The sequence below is a fragment of the Apteryx rowi genome, unplaced genomic scaffold (genome assembly GCF_003343035.1).
Source record: "Apteryx rowi isolate R43461 unplaced genomic scaffold, aptRow1 scaffold_1033, whole genome shotgun sequence".
NCBI classification, from domain to species: Eukaryota; Metazoa; Chordata; class Aves; order Apterygiformes; family Apterygidae; genus Apteryx; species Apteryx rowi.
In genome coordinates, this window is record NW_020447235.1 from 26,547 (window position 1) to 41,278 (window position 14,732).

At 49.0% G+C, this 14,732-nt stretch overlaps 1 protein-coding gene across 1 annotated transcript in view; it reads left to right on the forward strand.

Annotated features, from left to right (window-relative positions):
- CPNE2 (copine 2) overlaps positions 1-14,732 on the forward strand; it is a gene marked incomplete at its 5' end in the record, with an annotated part of 47,284 nt that overhangs the window by 22,578 nt on the left and 9,974 nt on the right. Inside the window, 4 exons of the mRNA XM_026066834.1 lie at positions 521-654; positions 1,607-1,661; positions 9,050-9,101; positions 11,340-11,473. Of these exons, the coding sequence (XP_025922619.1) occupies positions 521-654; positions 1,607-1,661; positions 9,050-9,101; positions 11,340-11,473 (375 nt within the window). The remainder of the gene's footprint in view (positions 1-520; positions 655-1,606; positions 1,662-9,049; positions 9,102-11,339; positions 11,474-14,732) is intronic.

A 14,732-nucleotide genomic window follows, 5' to 3' on the forward strand; every position in this document is an offset into this window, starting at 1 on the left:
ATGCCCTGAGACCTCAACCTATACTGGACCCTGGGGAAGCCCAGTGTAGAGCAGCCCTTACAACGGCCCAGCTGCAGGAAAAGCTCCACTCAGGGTTGTGTCTCTTTTTCGGACACCAGAGTCAAAGACCTTGAGATCTGAATGTACAGGGAACCCTGGCCTCTTTTGCGTCCATGGAGCTACTTGGTCACTGTGCTTAACATTTGGGAGATAGGCAGCCCCAGGCGGGAGTGCTGGAAATGGTAATGGCTTGCTCCAGGACCGGGGAGCTTCGGGACACCTTGTGTATGATGTTTTATGGTGAAAAATTCAAGGATAATAGCGGGTTGCTTTGCCTAACTGAGTATTTAATTAGGGCCTTTTTAGGTAAGCCAAAGAACTGCATTTTGTTAAACTTTCAGAAGTTTTGGGTCTTGATTGGACTGTGTCGTGATCTCAAAGTCAATGGAGAATTGGTGGCTAGGTGTGTAATGGTGACGTCTAATAGAGGATGGGTCTGTGCTTCTCTCTTGCAACTCAGGTCGGAATTGACTTCACAGCCTCCAACGGGAACCCGCGAGACCCCTCCTCTTTGCACTATATCAACCCCATGGGAACAAATGAATATCTGTCGGCTATCTGGGCTGTTGGTCAGATCATTCAGGACTATGACTCGTAAGCACTGTGCCTTTGGGCTTCCACCATTGTTTTACAGGCATTTTCCTGGCTTACTGAAGGGCTGCTGGGATGCATTTCACCCATTTCTGTGCCTTGATTTCTCATCTGCAAAGTAGGGGTAAATATTACCTTGCTTTTGAAGATGTCTTTGGGAGAAAGTAGCCATCTATATTTAGCTGCAGGCAATTCAATGAGGAGACGTGTAAGGACAGAGAAAATTTCTCCTCTCTCCCCATCCTTGCAGCTGAAAGTAGTTCAGTGCCCTTTACTCGGGGCAGTCGGAGACCAGTCATTTGGTGCTTTCTCAGTACAAAGATAGATGCCCTCAGCCTGGTGATATTTGCCATTAGCAGCCACACTGTCAAGGTGTCTTGTTCCCCAGCCACTCTGAGGTGTGATCTGTGTGTAACATAGGAGAACATCTGAGACACTAGAGAAAACAAAAGAGAAATCTGTTGGAATTGCCATGCTGGGCAATGCCAGCTTTTGGGACCAAAAGAGATGGTTAATTTTTTTAAATCCCCAGCTTCTGGACATATATGACTGCAAGATACTCAGCTGTTTAGGTGAGGGGATGCTTTTAGTCCTTGTGGTTGACAAAGCAAAGCTTAACTCTTTTCTCCCTAAAGATCAAAAGTCAAAGGGGCAACCGTCTTCTTTCTCTGTTCAGCTCTCATGATTTTTAAAGCCACTATGTCACCTGGGGGCAAGGGAAGGCTGGCACCCTTTTTAGTGCTGGGGTCAGCTGTACACGTGGCACTTCCGTTGTAGTGGATGGGACAGTTGGGTGTTGGCCCAGCTGGTAACACGAGGAGGTCTTTCGTAACCGAAGGAGCATGCCTTTTAGCAAGAGCTGTGCAAGCAGGCTCTGTGTGTGTGTGTGTGTGTGTGTGTGTGTGTGTGTGTGTAAATACACCCATATGGGTTTTTTTGTTTTCTTCTTTTGTAGAGACAAAATGTTTCCTGCTCTGGGATTTGGTGCCCAGCTCCCACCGGACTGGAAGGTAAAGTGAAGTGGTGGTTCGCATGTTTAAAATGTGCTCGTCCCGGCAGAGCCTGGGCAGGATCGGAGCTGTCTGGGCTTCCCGGCTGGCTCAGTATGCAAAAAGCTCTCGGGCAGAGGGGGGACTTGGTGGACACAGGCTTTCAGCTGGGGGAGGATGAAAAGTGACAGTGTGTGTGGGTGGCGAGGTGGGGATGGAGCGCAGGCAGCCAGTTCCTCTCTTTTAGACTGGCATTAAAGCAGCAGCTCCCTGGCATTAATGGGCAGAGTCAGCTGTTGATTCATCTTCCTGGCAGGAGGCAGGGACAATTCTGGGCAAGGGAAAGGGCCCCTGGATGAGTATGTCAGACAGAAGCAAAATCTGGAAGGGGGCTGGGAAGTGAGTAGCCTCGACATTGTCGCATGGGTGGCGTCTGCAAGACGTGGGAGTGGATTAGAGCAGAAGGGCCTTGCTATGATTTCCTCAGTGTTGTTGGTGTGACACACCATTTCCATTCCAGCATCGCAGGAGGTTTCCTAAAAGCCACCGTTGATCTTTTGTTGGGCTTGGGCACAGAAGGGGTTAAAGGCACCACCGTTCTGCAAAGGCATGTGCTGAAACATCTCGCTTGACATATGGCAGAGCGCAGCAGTATTCTGAGCATCCCTGGGAGCCTGGTGGGGCCAGCATTTCCACCACAAATGCTGCTGCTCCAGCAGGAGACTTTGGAAAGGCTTTGGCAGGCTGGGGTAGTTCAGCTCCCCCAAAATCCAGCTTCCAGGATGGACCAGCACATGCTGAGCGCTGGTTGTTCTCAGAGGGTGTATAACCAGCATCTCCGCATCTCTTTTGGTTAAGCTCTTTGTCACTGCTCTCCCTTTTTCTGCCCCCACCGCACCTGGGGACATCCCTTGGGGGGCTCCGTGCTTTTTACCCCTGTTGTCTGCTTGATAATCATTCACAAGCAGGCAGACCTCGAATGCTTCTGCCCAAAAGAGGCCGGTGGCACATTGCTCCCATGGTGCCACCTTCACAGGATGCTCTGGGACTCGGTCTGCGGAGGCAAAGCCATCCGCGTTGCCTGGGTTGCAACAGGATTAGGAGAATTACGCTCTGTTCCTGGAGTCACTGCTGGCCCCGTCGTCTGAGTAACTGTGGGGAAATCATTTATTTTCTCTGCTGTTTTCTCCAACTTATCTTTCTTTGGCCTGTGAACCCCTCAGGGCACTGGCTCACCCTTTTCTTTGTGCCTGTACAACACTTTGTGCGGTGGAGCCCCGATATTTCTACTGTAGTAACCCAGACTGAGAGGTGAGTGCTGGAAGGTGGCAGCTGAGATGGAAACCGAGGGGCAGGGGCTGTTCTAGCAGTAGTTGCTGTCTGGTGGGAAGCTGTGATTTACAGCCTCGACTCTCCCTGATTCTCCATAATGTGTCTGCAAAGATGTTCTGGGAAAACCACAGTGTTTCATTACTGGCCGGTTCTTTTGGCTGCTCTCTTTGCTAATGCCCTTAATGTGCATTATTTCTGCCTGCTGTTTTTGATATGTCCCCAATCTCTGGCGCCGGGCTGGGGTTGAATCTCAGAAAGCCTTTTGTTTTCTTTGCAATAGGAATGGGAGGAAGGGAGGTGAGTATTGTTCTGGGCTGAGCAGAGGAGAGCACATAAGTCATGAGCAGCTGTGAATAGGACCATTAACCTTCATGTTGCTGGCCCTCAAAGCTGGGGATGTTCTGCCTGCTGAGGCCTTGTGCTTTCTTTTGGATACTACTACTACTAATACTAATACAGGGACTGCTCTGATGCTCCTGTGGTTTGTCTGGACCTGTTGGTTGGAATTGAGCCGGCTGTTCAGAGGGGAGAGCCTTGGGTTCTCATGCTCTCCTTTCCTGCCTTTTCTGGGGTGGTGCGTAGCTGCTGCAATCTCTCTCATAATTCCTGTTGGCTCACCTGCAAATCCCTCGGTGAGAAAAAGGCTGGTTGTATCAATGACTCGGTGTACGCCAGCACACCTGCAGAGCCCTGTAGGCATGCTGCAAACCTTGAAATAGTGCTGCTAGCCTGTGAACTAATGCCAACAAGTCCATCATGCCCAAGCACCTCCCTTGCGAACTCACCCCTCTGGCAGGAAGCTTACATAAAATCCCCTGGTCTTGGACCCACATCCTTCCTCCCAGTGAAGGAAAACCATCTGGGCCATTTCTAACACATACTGAGACTCCACTGTTGGAAAACCAGTCCTGAGCCACTCATCACTGCCATGTGGGCAACCACCAACTGCAAGCCACAACTTAAAGTCCGCTGCCTGAAAAGACTGGCTCCTGGAGGCAGGGAGCAGCAGTGTCCTACAGTTTCCACCTAAGCTCTGCGTCTACAAGGTCTCAAGCCTCTCAGCTGGCCTTGACTGTGGGGTAGAGCCCAGAGGCAGGGAGTTCCCTGCAAGACAGAAAAGGCTACCAAGCGTGTTATTCAGCATCAAGCGTCATTCTTTAAACTTGGAAAGACGCAGCGCTATTGAGAACCCACATAGTGCACGGCGTGCAAAAGGCGACCGCCTTCTGCGCCAGCTGAATTTACCCAGCCGTCATCAGCAACGAAAGCGGGCTCTGTTGCGCCCTGGTGATGTGGCTTCTGGGCTGGCGAGGATGCAATAAAATAAACAGGGCACGTGTGTTGGTGCCACTCTGCCGTGCATTTGCCAGTGGGCCTGAGCACAGAGGAGCAGTAGATGAGGGATGTTGCCGAGCTTGCTTTTTCTGCCCCATCTGCATGTTATGGTTTTTACCATTTCAAGCCAGTCTCTCTGGCCTACAGGCAGCCAAAATTCATTTGACTCAAGCGGGAGCTATTGCTCTTTGCCAGGCACAGGAGGAGATCCCTCCATGTGCACTTTGGAGCTGATTCATCCTCCTTGGCCAGCAAATGTCTCTGGTCTGTCGCTTCACCAGTTTTTTGTGGGAAAATCTTGGTAAGCAGCTTCCAATTGATAACAATCGGTTGTCGTCGAGGGATTTATTATTTGAGGAGGGAAATCGGAACGGAAAATGCGGTGGGGATGGGGAGAGTTTGGCAGCTTGGGCTGCTTGATGGGCTGGCAGGGGTGCGGGGGAATGGGCAAATTGTCACTCTGAGCAACCCGCTTTGCTGTCAATGCGTTTGAGGCAGGGCCTGTGGGTGAAATGCATTGCTTGGCTCCGGCACCGCTTTGCTAATCGCCCTGGGTGCGTCACGCACCGCTGTCAGCCCGGCGAGGCTGAGCCATCAAGGCCTCCGGGGCCGGGGGCATGATTAGACCCCCCCCAAGGCATCAGTGACTGCGGGTAAAACTGGGCTGCCTCGGCAGTGATTGCGTTTGAACCGTGGACCTCCGACACGCGAAAAGCGCCTCCGTCCTAGTAGGCTGGGAGGGAAGTCACCTAGCAGAGTGTAAAGAGCAGGGTTGTGCGCTGTGGGAAGATATGAGCAGCGAGCACAGCCCAGAAGGCTGGAAGTGGTCCTTGCTGCTAGTTTAGATGCAGGTAACCCGTTGAGGATGCTGATGGTAGCCATGTGGGAAGAGTGGGACCTTATTCCTCTGCCCAGTGTGGCACTGCCTGCCCTCCTGCAAACGTGCTGTAGAAACCCTTCCATCTGCTCCTCCTGCTCCCACGGGCCTGGGGGCCGTACCAGAGAAACCACCTTATTCCCTTGCCAGAGTGGTTTCTAAACCTCGTTAAGCCCCGGCCAGAGAGCAGCTCTCCATCCCTGGATGTTTGATGCATCCATCAAGATCACCTGCCTGGAGTAAACCACTCATTTTCTCAAGTCAGTGACGGTGGTTGCTAGCACCCGGGACAAGCACAAGTGCCCCATCAGCCTTGGTCAGGCAGTTCTGATTTTTTTTTTCCAGTTGTGGAATGATTTCCACATTGTGAGAATTTGAGCTGAATCCTGCTGTCTCAAGCAAAACCGAGCCAGGGTCTGTTCTCCTCTACAGTTCTGCTTTCCAGTGCCCCCCTCCAGTCCCCCACTTGCTTCAGCCTGTTTGAATCCCCACTGGCTCTTCCGATGTCCCGGGGCTTCACCCGCTCAACCTCCCCGCACCAGCTCATCAAGGCACTTCATCCCTCCCTCACCTTCCCCTGCCCAGTCCAGCCACAGAGCTATGGCCAGCCCTGCCAGGGCACAGGTCCCTCCAGCTCAGCTCACTAACTAAGGCAATCAAGACTCATAGTTTTGAAGCCAGAATGGCTGTTCTTTGTTGAAACCAATGTCTTATTTTCACTCCAGGTGCTCAGTTGGAAGTAGCATGGCTAATATGCCCCTTGGGGAATATCTGCATGTAACACTTTGTACCTGCAGTAGGTAACACTCTGACCATGCCGACCAACAGCCAAGGGTGGCTATTGTAGACTATGAACCAGAATAAAAGTGAGGAAGATGATTAAAGAGAAGAGTCATATAAGTTGTGCTTTGTTCTAATCGTGCTCTTGTTGCCATGGCACCACCAAATACTTTCAAAGAACCAATCTGAACGAGATATTTTGCACACAAAAGTCTCGTTGGAAATGTCAAAGAACATCTTGAAATGTAACAGCTCTGTAAAGAGCCTCAAGCAGTTTCCCAGTAGGAAACAGGAGAAGGAAGCAGATGGGTTTCAATTTATGTGGGATGAGGCAAAGGCAAGACAGCATCGTAGCGACCGATGCTTAAAATCTAAGTCCCACTGGTAGCTTTCTGCTTGGGTTTGGGAGCTGTGCTCAAGTTGCACTGCCCAGTAGCCAGCTAGACTCATTTTCTGACACAGGCAGTTCAGCAAATTGGGGCCAGCCAAAGGAAATGTGTTATTTTTGTTTCTGTGGAGCTCAAGAGTCTCAAATCGAAGCTGGCAGCTTCACCGGGGTGCGTAGCAAGACAGGCCGCCCCCAAGGCTTTCGATCCGTTTGCCTGTGCCTATGGGGAACCTGAGTTATGCTGGGGTTTGGATCGCTTGGGGAGGTCACAGTGGGACCAGGACTTGATTCCAGGTTTTCAGGCTCCCAAACCAGCGCTATTTCCAAAGTCTGTTCTCTGTTGTGACTCTCTGGCCATGCTTCTGGAAAGCACATTCATAATTCCTGATGGGAAAAGATGGAGCTTCCACCCTACAGCCTCTCCCCCATCCAGAGCTGGACCAGAGTATAACGACTGAATTTCTTACCTGTCATGGCTGCTAGAGAGAGTTTCTCCCTGTTGGGAACAGTCTTGTAGTTACTAGTGAATGTGAAACCCATATATGCTATATATACATTTAATCAGACTCTGCAGCAACTGCTTTACAAACTGTGGAGCTGAATAGGGATTGAGATCCATTTTTTTTTTAATTTTGAAGCCCTCCTGTTGAATTTTCTAGCAGAGATATATATATAATCTGTGAAAATTCCAGAGGAGGTTTTGAAACACCTCTGCCACCCAGGGGGGTCTACTCTGCAGCTAGTACTGCAACAAGTGAGGAAAACAGCTCCAAACCATTTCATTGCTGCTTAAAAGAAAGAGAAACCCCTGGTTTGGGATGCAAAAAAAGAAATATTTTTGCCTACAAATGTTTGTATGGCAGAAGTTTGAATGTGCCCTGCCCTGTAGCTTGTTCTAGGATCTTTTATGGTTTGCCCAGGCAAAGTCGAACAGGCGGCATTTTCAGAGTTGTGTCTCAGGTGACCTTTTTGTGTGAGTTGGAGGAAAAGGGCTGCTTTTGGTGGAGGAGGTGCATGAGTTTCTCTCCCAACCTTGCAGCCTGGCATCTCTCTGCACAGCTAGCTGGACATGCCGGTTCCTCACCTGAACTTGTTCCTCCTGCTGGGGTGAGTCATGGTGAAATCAGGGCTGGGATTTTCTAAGTCAGACCCTGGGTGTGATACGAAGCCCATGGGGTTCTTTCTGCTCACGTTGGGGGTTAAATCTGATTAGATGCATCCATAGAGGAGAAATCCTTTACAGGCTACCAGATGAAAAGACCCCGAGTCTACCTCAGAAAGTCCATTAGCTGGAGGCCCTGGCAGGCTCAGCCCAGCCACCACAACTGGTATGTGCCTGCCACGGGCTCCGGCCAGACTGGTACTTATTGATATGAATGGGAGCATTATTGATTGCACTCAGCTGGCATGAAGATACCCAAGCAGGCTGCTAATGTTTGCCTGTACAACAACTAATCAGCTTTGCAGCATGGGAAAGAGTTTTAATTTGACCTACTTTTGTTTGTTGTTTCCCACCCCACACTGTCTTGCAAAAATAGTTTCTGCTGCTTTCGACACAATGCCCATTATAATTGGAAATTCTGAATCAGATGCATGTTGCTTATGCAGTCTCGGAGGACTTCTGCTTCACATTGAGTTTTAGAGGACATTGATTTTGCTAGCTTTATGAATACGCATATCCTGAAGCGATCCCCTGGCTGAGAATCTCAGCAAACCACCACCCTTGTGAGAGGGAGAAAATATCATTGTTTTGAAACTCTGGCATGAACAAAGTGGGATCTTTTCATTTTAGAGCCCTTAGACTAGTCACCTAAAATCCCAAATCACTCCTTCAATTTTTAGAGGTGCAGAGATAGAGTCGTGCGTCCTTGGTACTGCTGAGAGCCTGCTCCTTAAAGTGCCTAAATTACAGGCAGCAGAATTAGGGAGTTAGGCACATGGATTTGATGCTTATTCCCCAAACAAATTGTTCGCCCACACCAACACTGGCAAGACTCATATTAAAATCCAGGAGTCCTGACCCCTCTCTTGCACCATCTTGCACCAATGAGACCATCTCCTCCAGGTTGGGAGGGCATGGTGGAAAACCTGGAGCATCTTGCACCTACACTGGAGGAGGGGTGATTTAATGGTCAATGAAAATGAACACTGTCTGTGCTGGTACTTGTCCACCACGCCTGAGCATTCATGTCACCTCTCCTGTGCTGACTTTCACTGTCATGGTGACCCAGATCAAGAAGCTAATCATTGGGTGCCGTCTTTGACAGGTTAGCCCCCAGCCAGATCGGTTCCTGAACCCAGCCTGCTTTGTGGCTGCCCGAGCACTGGTGTGGGCACAAGAGGCAGGAATTTGTGGGGAGTGCCGGGAACTGGAGGAGATGAGGGACAACACTCTGGCAGCAGCATGCACTTGTATCACTTTCCAGTTGCTGTGAAAGTGCGTTTCCAGCATTCAGCGGGCAAATGAGCGGTTCCAGGAGCTTTTCCTTTCCCGCAAGGAAAAGATCCTTTCTTCCTTGTGCTGCACAGCGCCATTTGCAGGGAGCTGGGGAGCTGGGATGCTGCCAGGACTGGGTCTCCCTGTGATGTGGTGGTTGAGAGCCAGACCCCAAATTTGCAGCATCTAGCTAAACTGATAGCAAGCATCCAGCTCTGCAGTAACCTTCTATGTTAACTGAGGTCTTTTCTTCTTCCCAGGTGTCCCATGAGTTTGCCATTAACTTCAATCCAACCAACCCATTCTGTTCAGGTGAGTATCCAGCAGATCTCTAATACTCCTGACATACCTTCAGTGTCTTCTGTCCTCTCCTTTGTGTTTCACCTATAACTTGTCTTAGGAATTTTTCAAAGGTCTGGTCAGAGCCAGACATGAACGGTGGAGCAGAGTAAGAACAAAATGCTCACTCAAAGGAAAGCAGAGGAAATCTGGGGGTGTGTAGGAGGTCCCAGTGTAAAATGAAACTGGATTCAGACAGCCTGAAGTACGCCTTCGTTCTGACGTGTCCCATCAGCCGTCTGCTCCAACAGCAAGCCAGTAAGAAATGCTAGGCCTGGTGACCAGATGGGGAATTCAGTGTTACCTGCTTCTTAGTGCTTCTGTAGTTTATTTAGGAATTGAAAGCTGATCATGGTAATTGTTGAAGAACTGCTCAAATCATAAATGCTAGGGGCTACCATGGGCTGCAAAAGTTGTCTGGCTTGACCTCTGCTTTACCCCAGCAAGGCTGGAGTTTGGTCAGCCTCCAGACCTCATTCACTAGTCACTAGTCTATGAAAGCTTGCTATGAACATCTGCTTTTCTGCTATATTTACTTCATTAAGTTCCCTTCTGACAGTTGTAAAGCATGCTGTTTGACCCTTATTTATTGGATATGTTGTAGAAAACAGAAGCCGCAGTCCTGGGTTTCTAAGTGCTGTACGGGTCTATCAGTGACAATTCCTCCCCAAGGAATTGATTATCAGCTGATTAATTGTGGAGTTAATAGTTTATGAATTACTCACACATGTATCATGAGATTAGCTATTTACCTCATATTATGCCAGTGAAACTGAGGCAAGGAAGGGAAAAGTGATTTGGCTTGATATCACGCAGCAGTTTCGTGCAGGCAGGAGAACTGCTGAGCCCCTGTATGGCCCGTGCCAGCCCCATTACGGCATCCTGTGAAATGCAGCTCGGATGCTGTTTGCATCCAAGTGGTTGTGGAGTCAGGGCTGTAAAAGCAGTGGAAGTGATGAGAGCTCTGTCCACACATCAGTGCTCTGTCTAATGTGATGGTTTACCACCTGAAAATTGGCAGATCCCAGGTCAAAACCCACCAGGAAGAAAGGGTGGTGGGAGGTTGCAAAGCAGAACCTCATTCAGTCTTTCTTCCCATCTGTAAAGGGAGTTTGCATGTGCGTGTAACAGCAGGTGCATGTAATTTATGTGTACACAGACACTTTAAAAGAGAGGTAAAGGGATGGGAGCAGCTGAGAGTTCAGGGCACAGCTGGAGTTGGAGTGCTCACTGCCATGCCATAAAAGCCCAAGTTCGGCAGGGGGGTTTGCAGGGCTCTGTTGGTGCCTGCTCTCCTAGATGATAGGAGATGGCCCTCAAGGCAAGGCAAGGCAGTGCAGCCCCGTCCCCTTTGCCTCTGAGGGTAACGTCCTGTTTATTTCCTTTTGTGTGTCTTTATGGTGCAGATTGAAGCCAAGGGATTTAAGCTGTTCTCAAATAACTGTGGTTCCCCTAATATGAAATGGGGAACCTCAGAGCTAAGCAAGCCCCACCGTGAAAGCTTAGCCTTTTGATACAAAAGCACAAGGGTCTTAAAAATAAGTTACAGCGTCAGTACAGCTGTAAACTGTACATTGTAAGAGATTAATCCTTATCCCCTTGCTAATGTTGGCAAACAGTTCATAAAGAAACTGTTCTAAGGTTGGCTTATTCTTCTGCCTTGCGTGAGTTGGGAAGGATAGTCCTGGCCAACCAACTGGCAGAAAAACCTTCTTGGACAGGTTCATGGTGCGACAGAAGCAAAAGAGTCTCTGATGACTTGCGGGTCAGAGTGGTGTTTCCCAAACACTGTTTGTAAGTTCCCAGGGTGTTTCTGCTTCTCTCTGCTACCTTGTCTGCTTTGTGTCTATCTGGTTTTTGGTTACACTCAGAGACTAGGAAGTGCTTTTCTTTTTGCTCTTCTTCTTTGTCTGGTTTGGAGATTTTTGCAGAAACACAAGGAAAACTTTCTTTGTGAGTGCCATGAGGCCTCCCTTACTGAGAAGGTCTGAGAATCTGCTACAAAGTGGCCGATGAGCAAAGCCCTGTTTTTAGAAAATTTGAGTGCAGCTGGATGAAACTCGATGAGCTGGAAGAGTCTGGGGAAAAAATGTTTTGTAACTTCAGACCACATGGAATTATTAGTGAAGTATGTTTGGAACATGGAATTGTACTTGTGGCTGGCCGGGATGTTGCATATTGTAATGTTTGGCTTCTCTGGTTTCCCTGAAGGTGTTGAAGGCATTGTCCAAGCGTACTCAGCCTGCCTGCCTCACATCCGCTTCTACGGACCGACCAACTTCTCTCCTATCGTCAATCACGTGGCCCGGTTCGCAGCTCAGGCAACCCAGCAGGAGTTTGCAACTGTAAGTTCGACTGTTCCTCTCTTTATCGATGTCACTGCCTTAGCTCAGCATTTCGCAGTGAGTTGTTGGGTTCAACATCTGGGTGCCCCCTTGAAGATGTGAGGTCGCAAAAGGGCCAGGTGGAAAAGACCCACTAGGGGATTTAATCCACCCAGATCACCCAGACACCCTGGCAGTCATCAGCCCTGGCTCTCTTTTGACTTCCTGGGTCGTCTGATAGGTGCTGTCTCTCTGGCTGTACTGAACAACACATCCCTGGCACGGACCTCAATATGAGGACTTGTTGCTGTCCACCCTCATTTAGTTATTCACCGGGCTGCTGTAATCCTAGAGTGTGTCACAGCTTCCCCATGAGATTGCCTCTGGTCCTCATCTGTGAGAAGCTGCCATGGTGGATTCACTCAGGTCAACTGTAAAACTCTGTGGCAATTTGCATCGCCCCAACCTTGTGCTCCAGTAGGGCCGTGAAAAAGATGATCCACAAGATACAGAGAAAGAGAGAGGACAGAGCGGGTGGTGGCTAGGGATAGTGCTATTCCATACTAGGCCAGTCTTTACAGCCATATGATCGTGTCTTATGCCTTCGTCTGGACCCTGGCTTTACTGCAGGCAGTTTGTTCTCTTCTAACCTGGCATTGGAAGCAAGTGTGCTCTGAAGGCAGGAGATGAATGAGGTATGCTGGACCTTACACAGGGCACACTGAGAACGGGTAGAGCAAGATGCTCACTGGATTACTGGGTGGATAAATCGTCACAGTAATCTCTGTTCACTCGCTTTCACATCAGGAGAGACAAGGGCTCAATTCCTGTGTGGGAGGAGGCTGCTGTTGGTATTTGCAGTTGTCAGGGCCCTCTGTCTGGTGTCGGTTTGTGTCTCCAGGGATGCCTCAGGACTGAGCAGGGCTGGCAAGGTACTCAGTCCCTGTTAGGTGCCTTGAGCCAGATGGACTGTGGGCAGGGCTGAGACCGAGGCAGAGCTGCACATGAGAATGCTTTGCAGTAGCTACTGGCCTGCAGGCCTGGCCCTGGGGACTTGGGCTTCCTTGTTGACATTACCAGGAACTTGCCTCAGACCTCAGTAACGTCTCACAAGCTCCAGCTCCAAGAGCGTGACACCACTTCAGAGCTCTGAGTAGTAAGAACTTAAGCAAAAAAGTTTAGGAAAATGAGTGCAGTCAGCAAGTGTGTTTGCTACTGGCAGAGTGTTTCTGAAGGCTTATCTTCCTTGGATTCTTCCATCCAAGTTAATTGGGTTGCCACACTCCTGATCAAGTCCGTAAGTGTTTCTGCGCTCACCACTGGGATCAGCGCACCAGCCAGCCCTCTCCCCTTTCTCCTGGCAGTGGCTGGCTCCACTAACAGCCTCAGAGTAAACCCCTGGTGTCTCACTTTTCTTCAGATTTGACAGTACGGTGGCAGTCCCAAAGGGTTTTGGCAGTGGAAGGCAAGGCCTGAGCTCTGATTTTGTGTCTTTGCTTTCCCTTTGCTCCAAAGATGGAAGCGGCGAGGCAGGGTCCTTCCACCAGGAGCATCCCCTGAGGCACAGCCCCTATGTGCAGGGGAAGCAGAGGAACCAGGGGACCCGGCATCATATCTGTGCCCTCCCAAACCTGCTCAAGTAGCCATAATGCTGTGGGAGACGTGGTGCAGAGTTGGCTTCAGTCCTGGCTAATCGCAGGAGAAAGCACCTGGTTTGGATTTAGCAAAAAATACAACAAATTGCCAGGTGGGAGGAACAGCCAACAGGATGGCAGATGATTTTGTCTGTCTGAAGTCTTGTGGTGGCTGCAGCTTCACTGATAAACTTCCTCTCCCAGCTACATGAAATGTTTAGCAGACAAAAGCTGGCTGATGATACCAAACTATTTAGGGGAGCTGAGATTAAAGCTGCCTGCGAACAATTGAGGGAAGAGCTCCTCATCCCTAGTGGCCGAAATGCATCTGCTATTCCTTTGCCCCATGTTGATGAATGGAAAACACTTGGCAGAGAGTTAAAACTAACCCTGTCTGTAAAGCCCAGCCATGGGCTCTAAGTTAGCTGTCATCACTTTAGACAGAGAATGTAGAGTCGTTGAAGATGCTTCTTGGGAAAAAAAAAACCACCCAAACATGACAACAGTCAACAAAATTGCAGCTATTGAAAATCAGAAATTATTGGAGAATGAACTGAGACCAAGGCAGGAAATGCCATGAGATGGGTGTCCCTTGAATTTATACAAATGTCTTGAGTACCGTATGAAATTCTGGTCCCATCACCTCAAAAAGGATCAAGTAGCCCCGGAAATGGTAGTGAGAAAGTTGACCAAGATGTTCGGAGTCATGGAACAGCTTTTGTACAAGAAGAGATAAGACCAGGACCCAACGGTAGAGATGCATAAAATCATGAATGGTAAAAAAAAGTTGATTGATTTCTCCCTAACTTTTATGGGCAAGGCCTGTGAGATACCTCAGGAAATGACTTGATAATGGATATCAGACAAGCTAAAGGAAGTGATTTTTTTTCACAGAATGCACAATGGAGTTCTTACCGTACATTATATTCTTGCAAAAGGAGGAATGATAGTCCTGGAAAATGTGGTCCTGTTGCTTTCAAAATAGTCTCCTGCTTCTGTGTGGTGCAGGATTAATTGGGCTGTCCTGGGGACCACAAGGGAACTAGGATGGTGATAAGCCTGCTGTAATAAGAATGGGAAACTTGAGCAACTGGAAAGAGGTTCTTCGAGTGTTTTTAAACCTTTGGCTTCTTTCACTTCAACACACAACAAGCAGTTGGAGAAAGATCGTCTTGGTTAAAGCATCTCCCCCTCCTCAGTGAAGTTCTCTGAAGAGATTCTCCTGGAGGGACTTGGTGATATACTTCCAACCTTGAAAAATGAGAGAGCAACCCCATTTGTTTCTTTACCAAGAAAATTGCCCCGAGCAATACAATCCTCTTGCAGCACGACCACACTGCTTGCCTGGGGTGTGCGGTGGCTTCCAGTATAATGTTTGTGATGTGGCTGACGACTGAACTTGGAACTTTTGCTTGGAGAAGACCTTTTTGGTTTTCCTCCTTCGATATAAAAATCAGAAAACCATCAGATGGCTCTATTTTATCATGGCTTTTCACGCTACTTGGACAAACAACGGATTCAGAGCCAGAATTTGGGTTCCCAAGCGGCTGCTTCCAGCCGCTCAGCAGTCCTTGAACTCACAGTTAATTAGTCCATCAGACTGTTTACATCCATATGTCAAAAAGCTGCTTATTAGCACAGAGGCC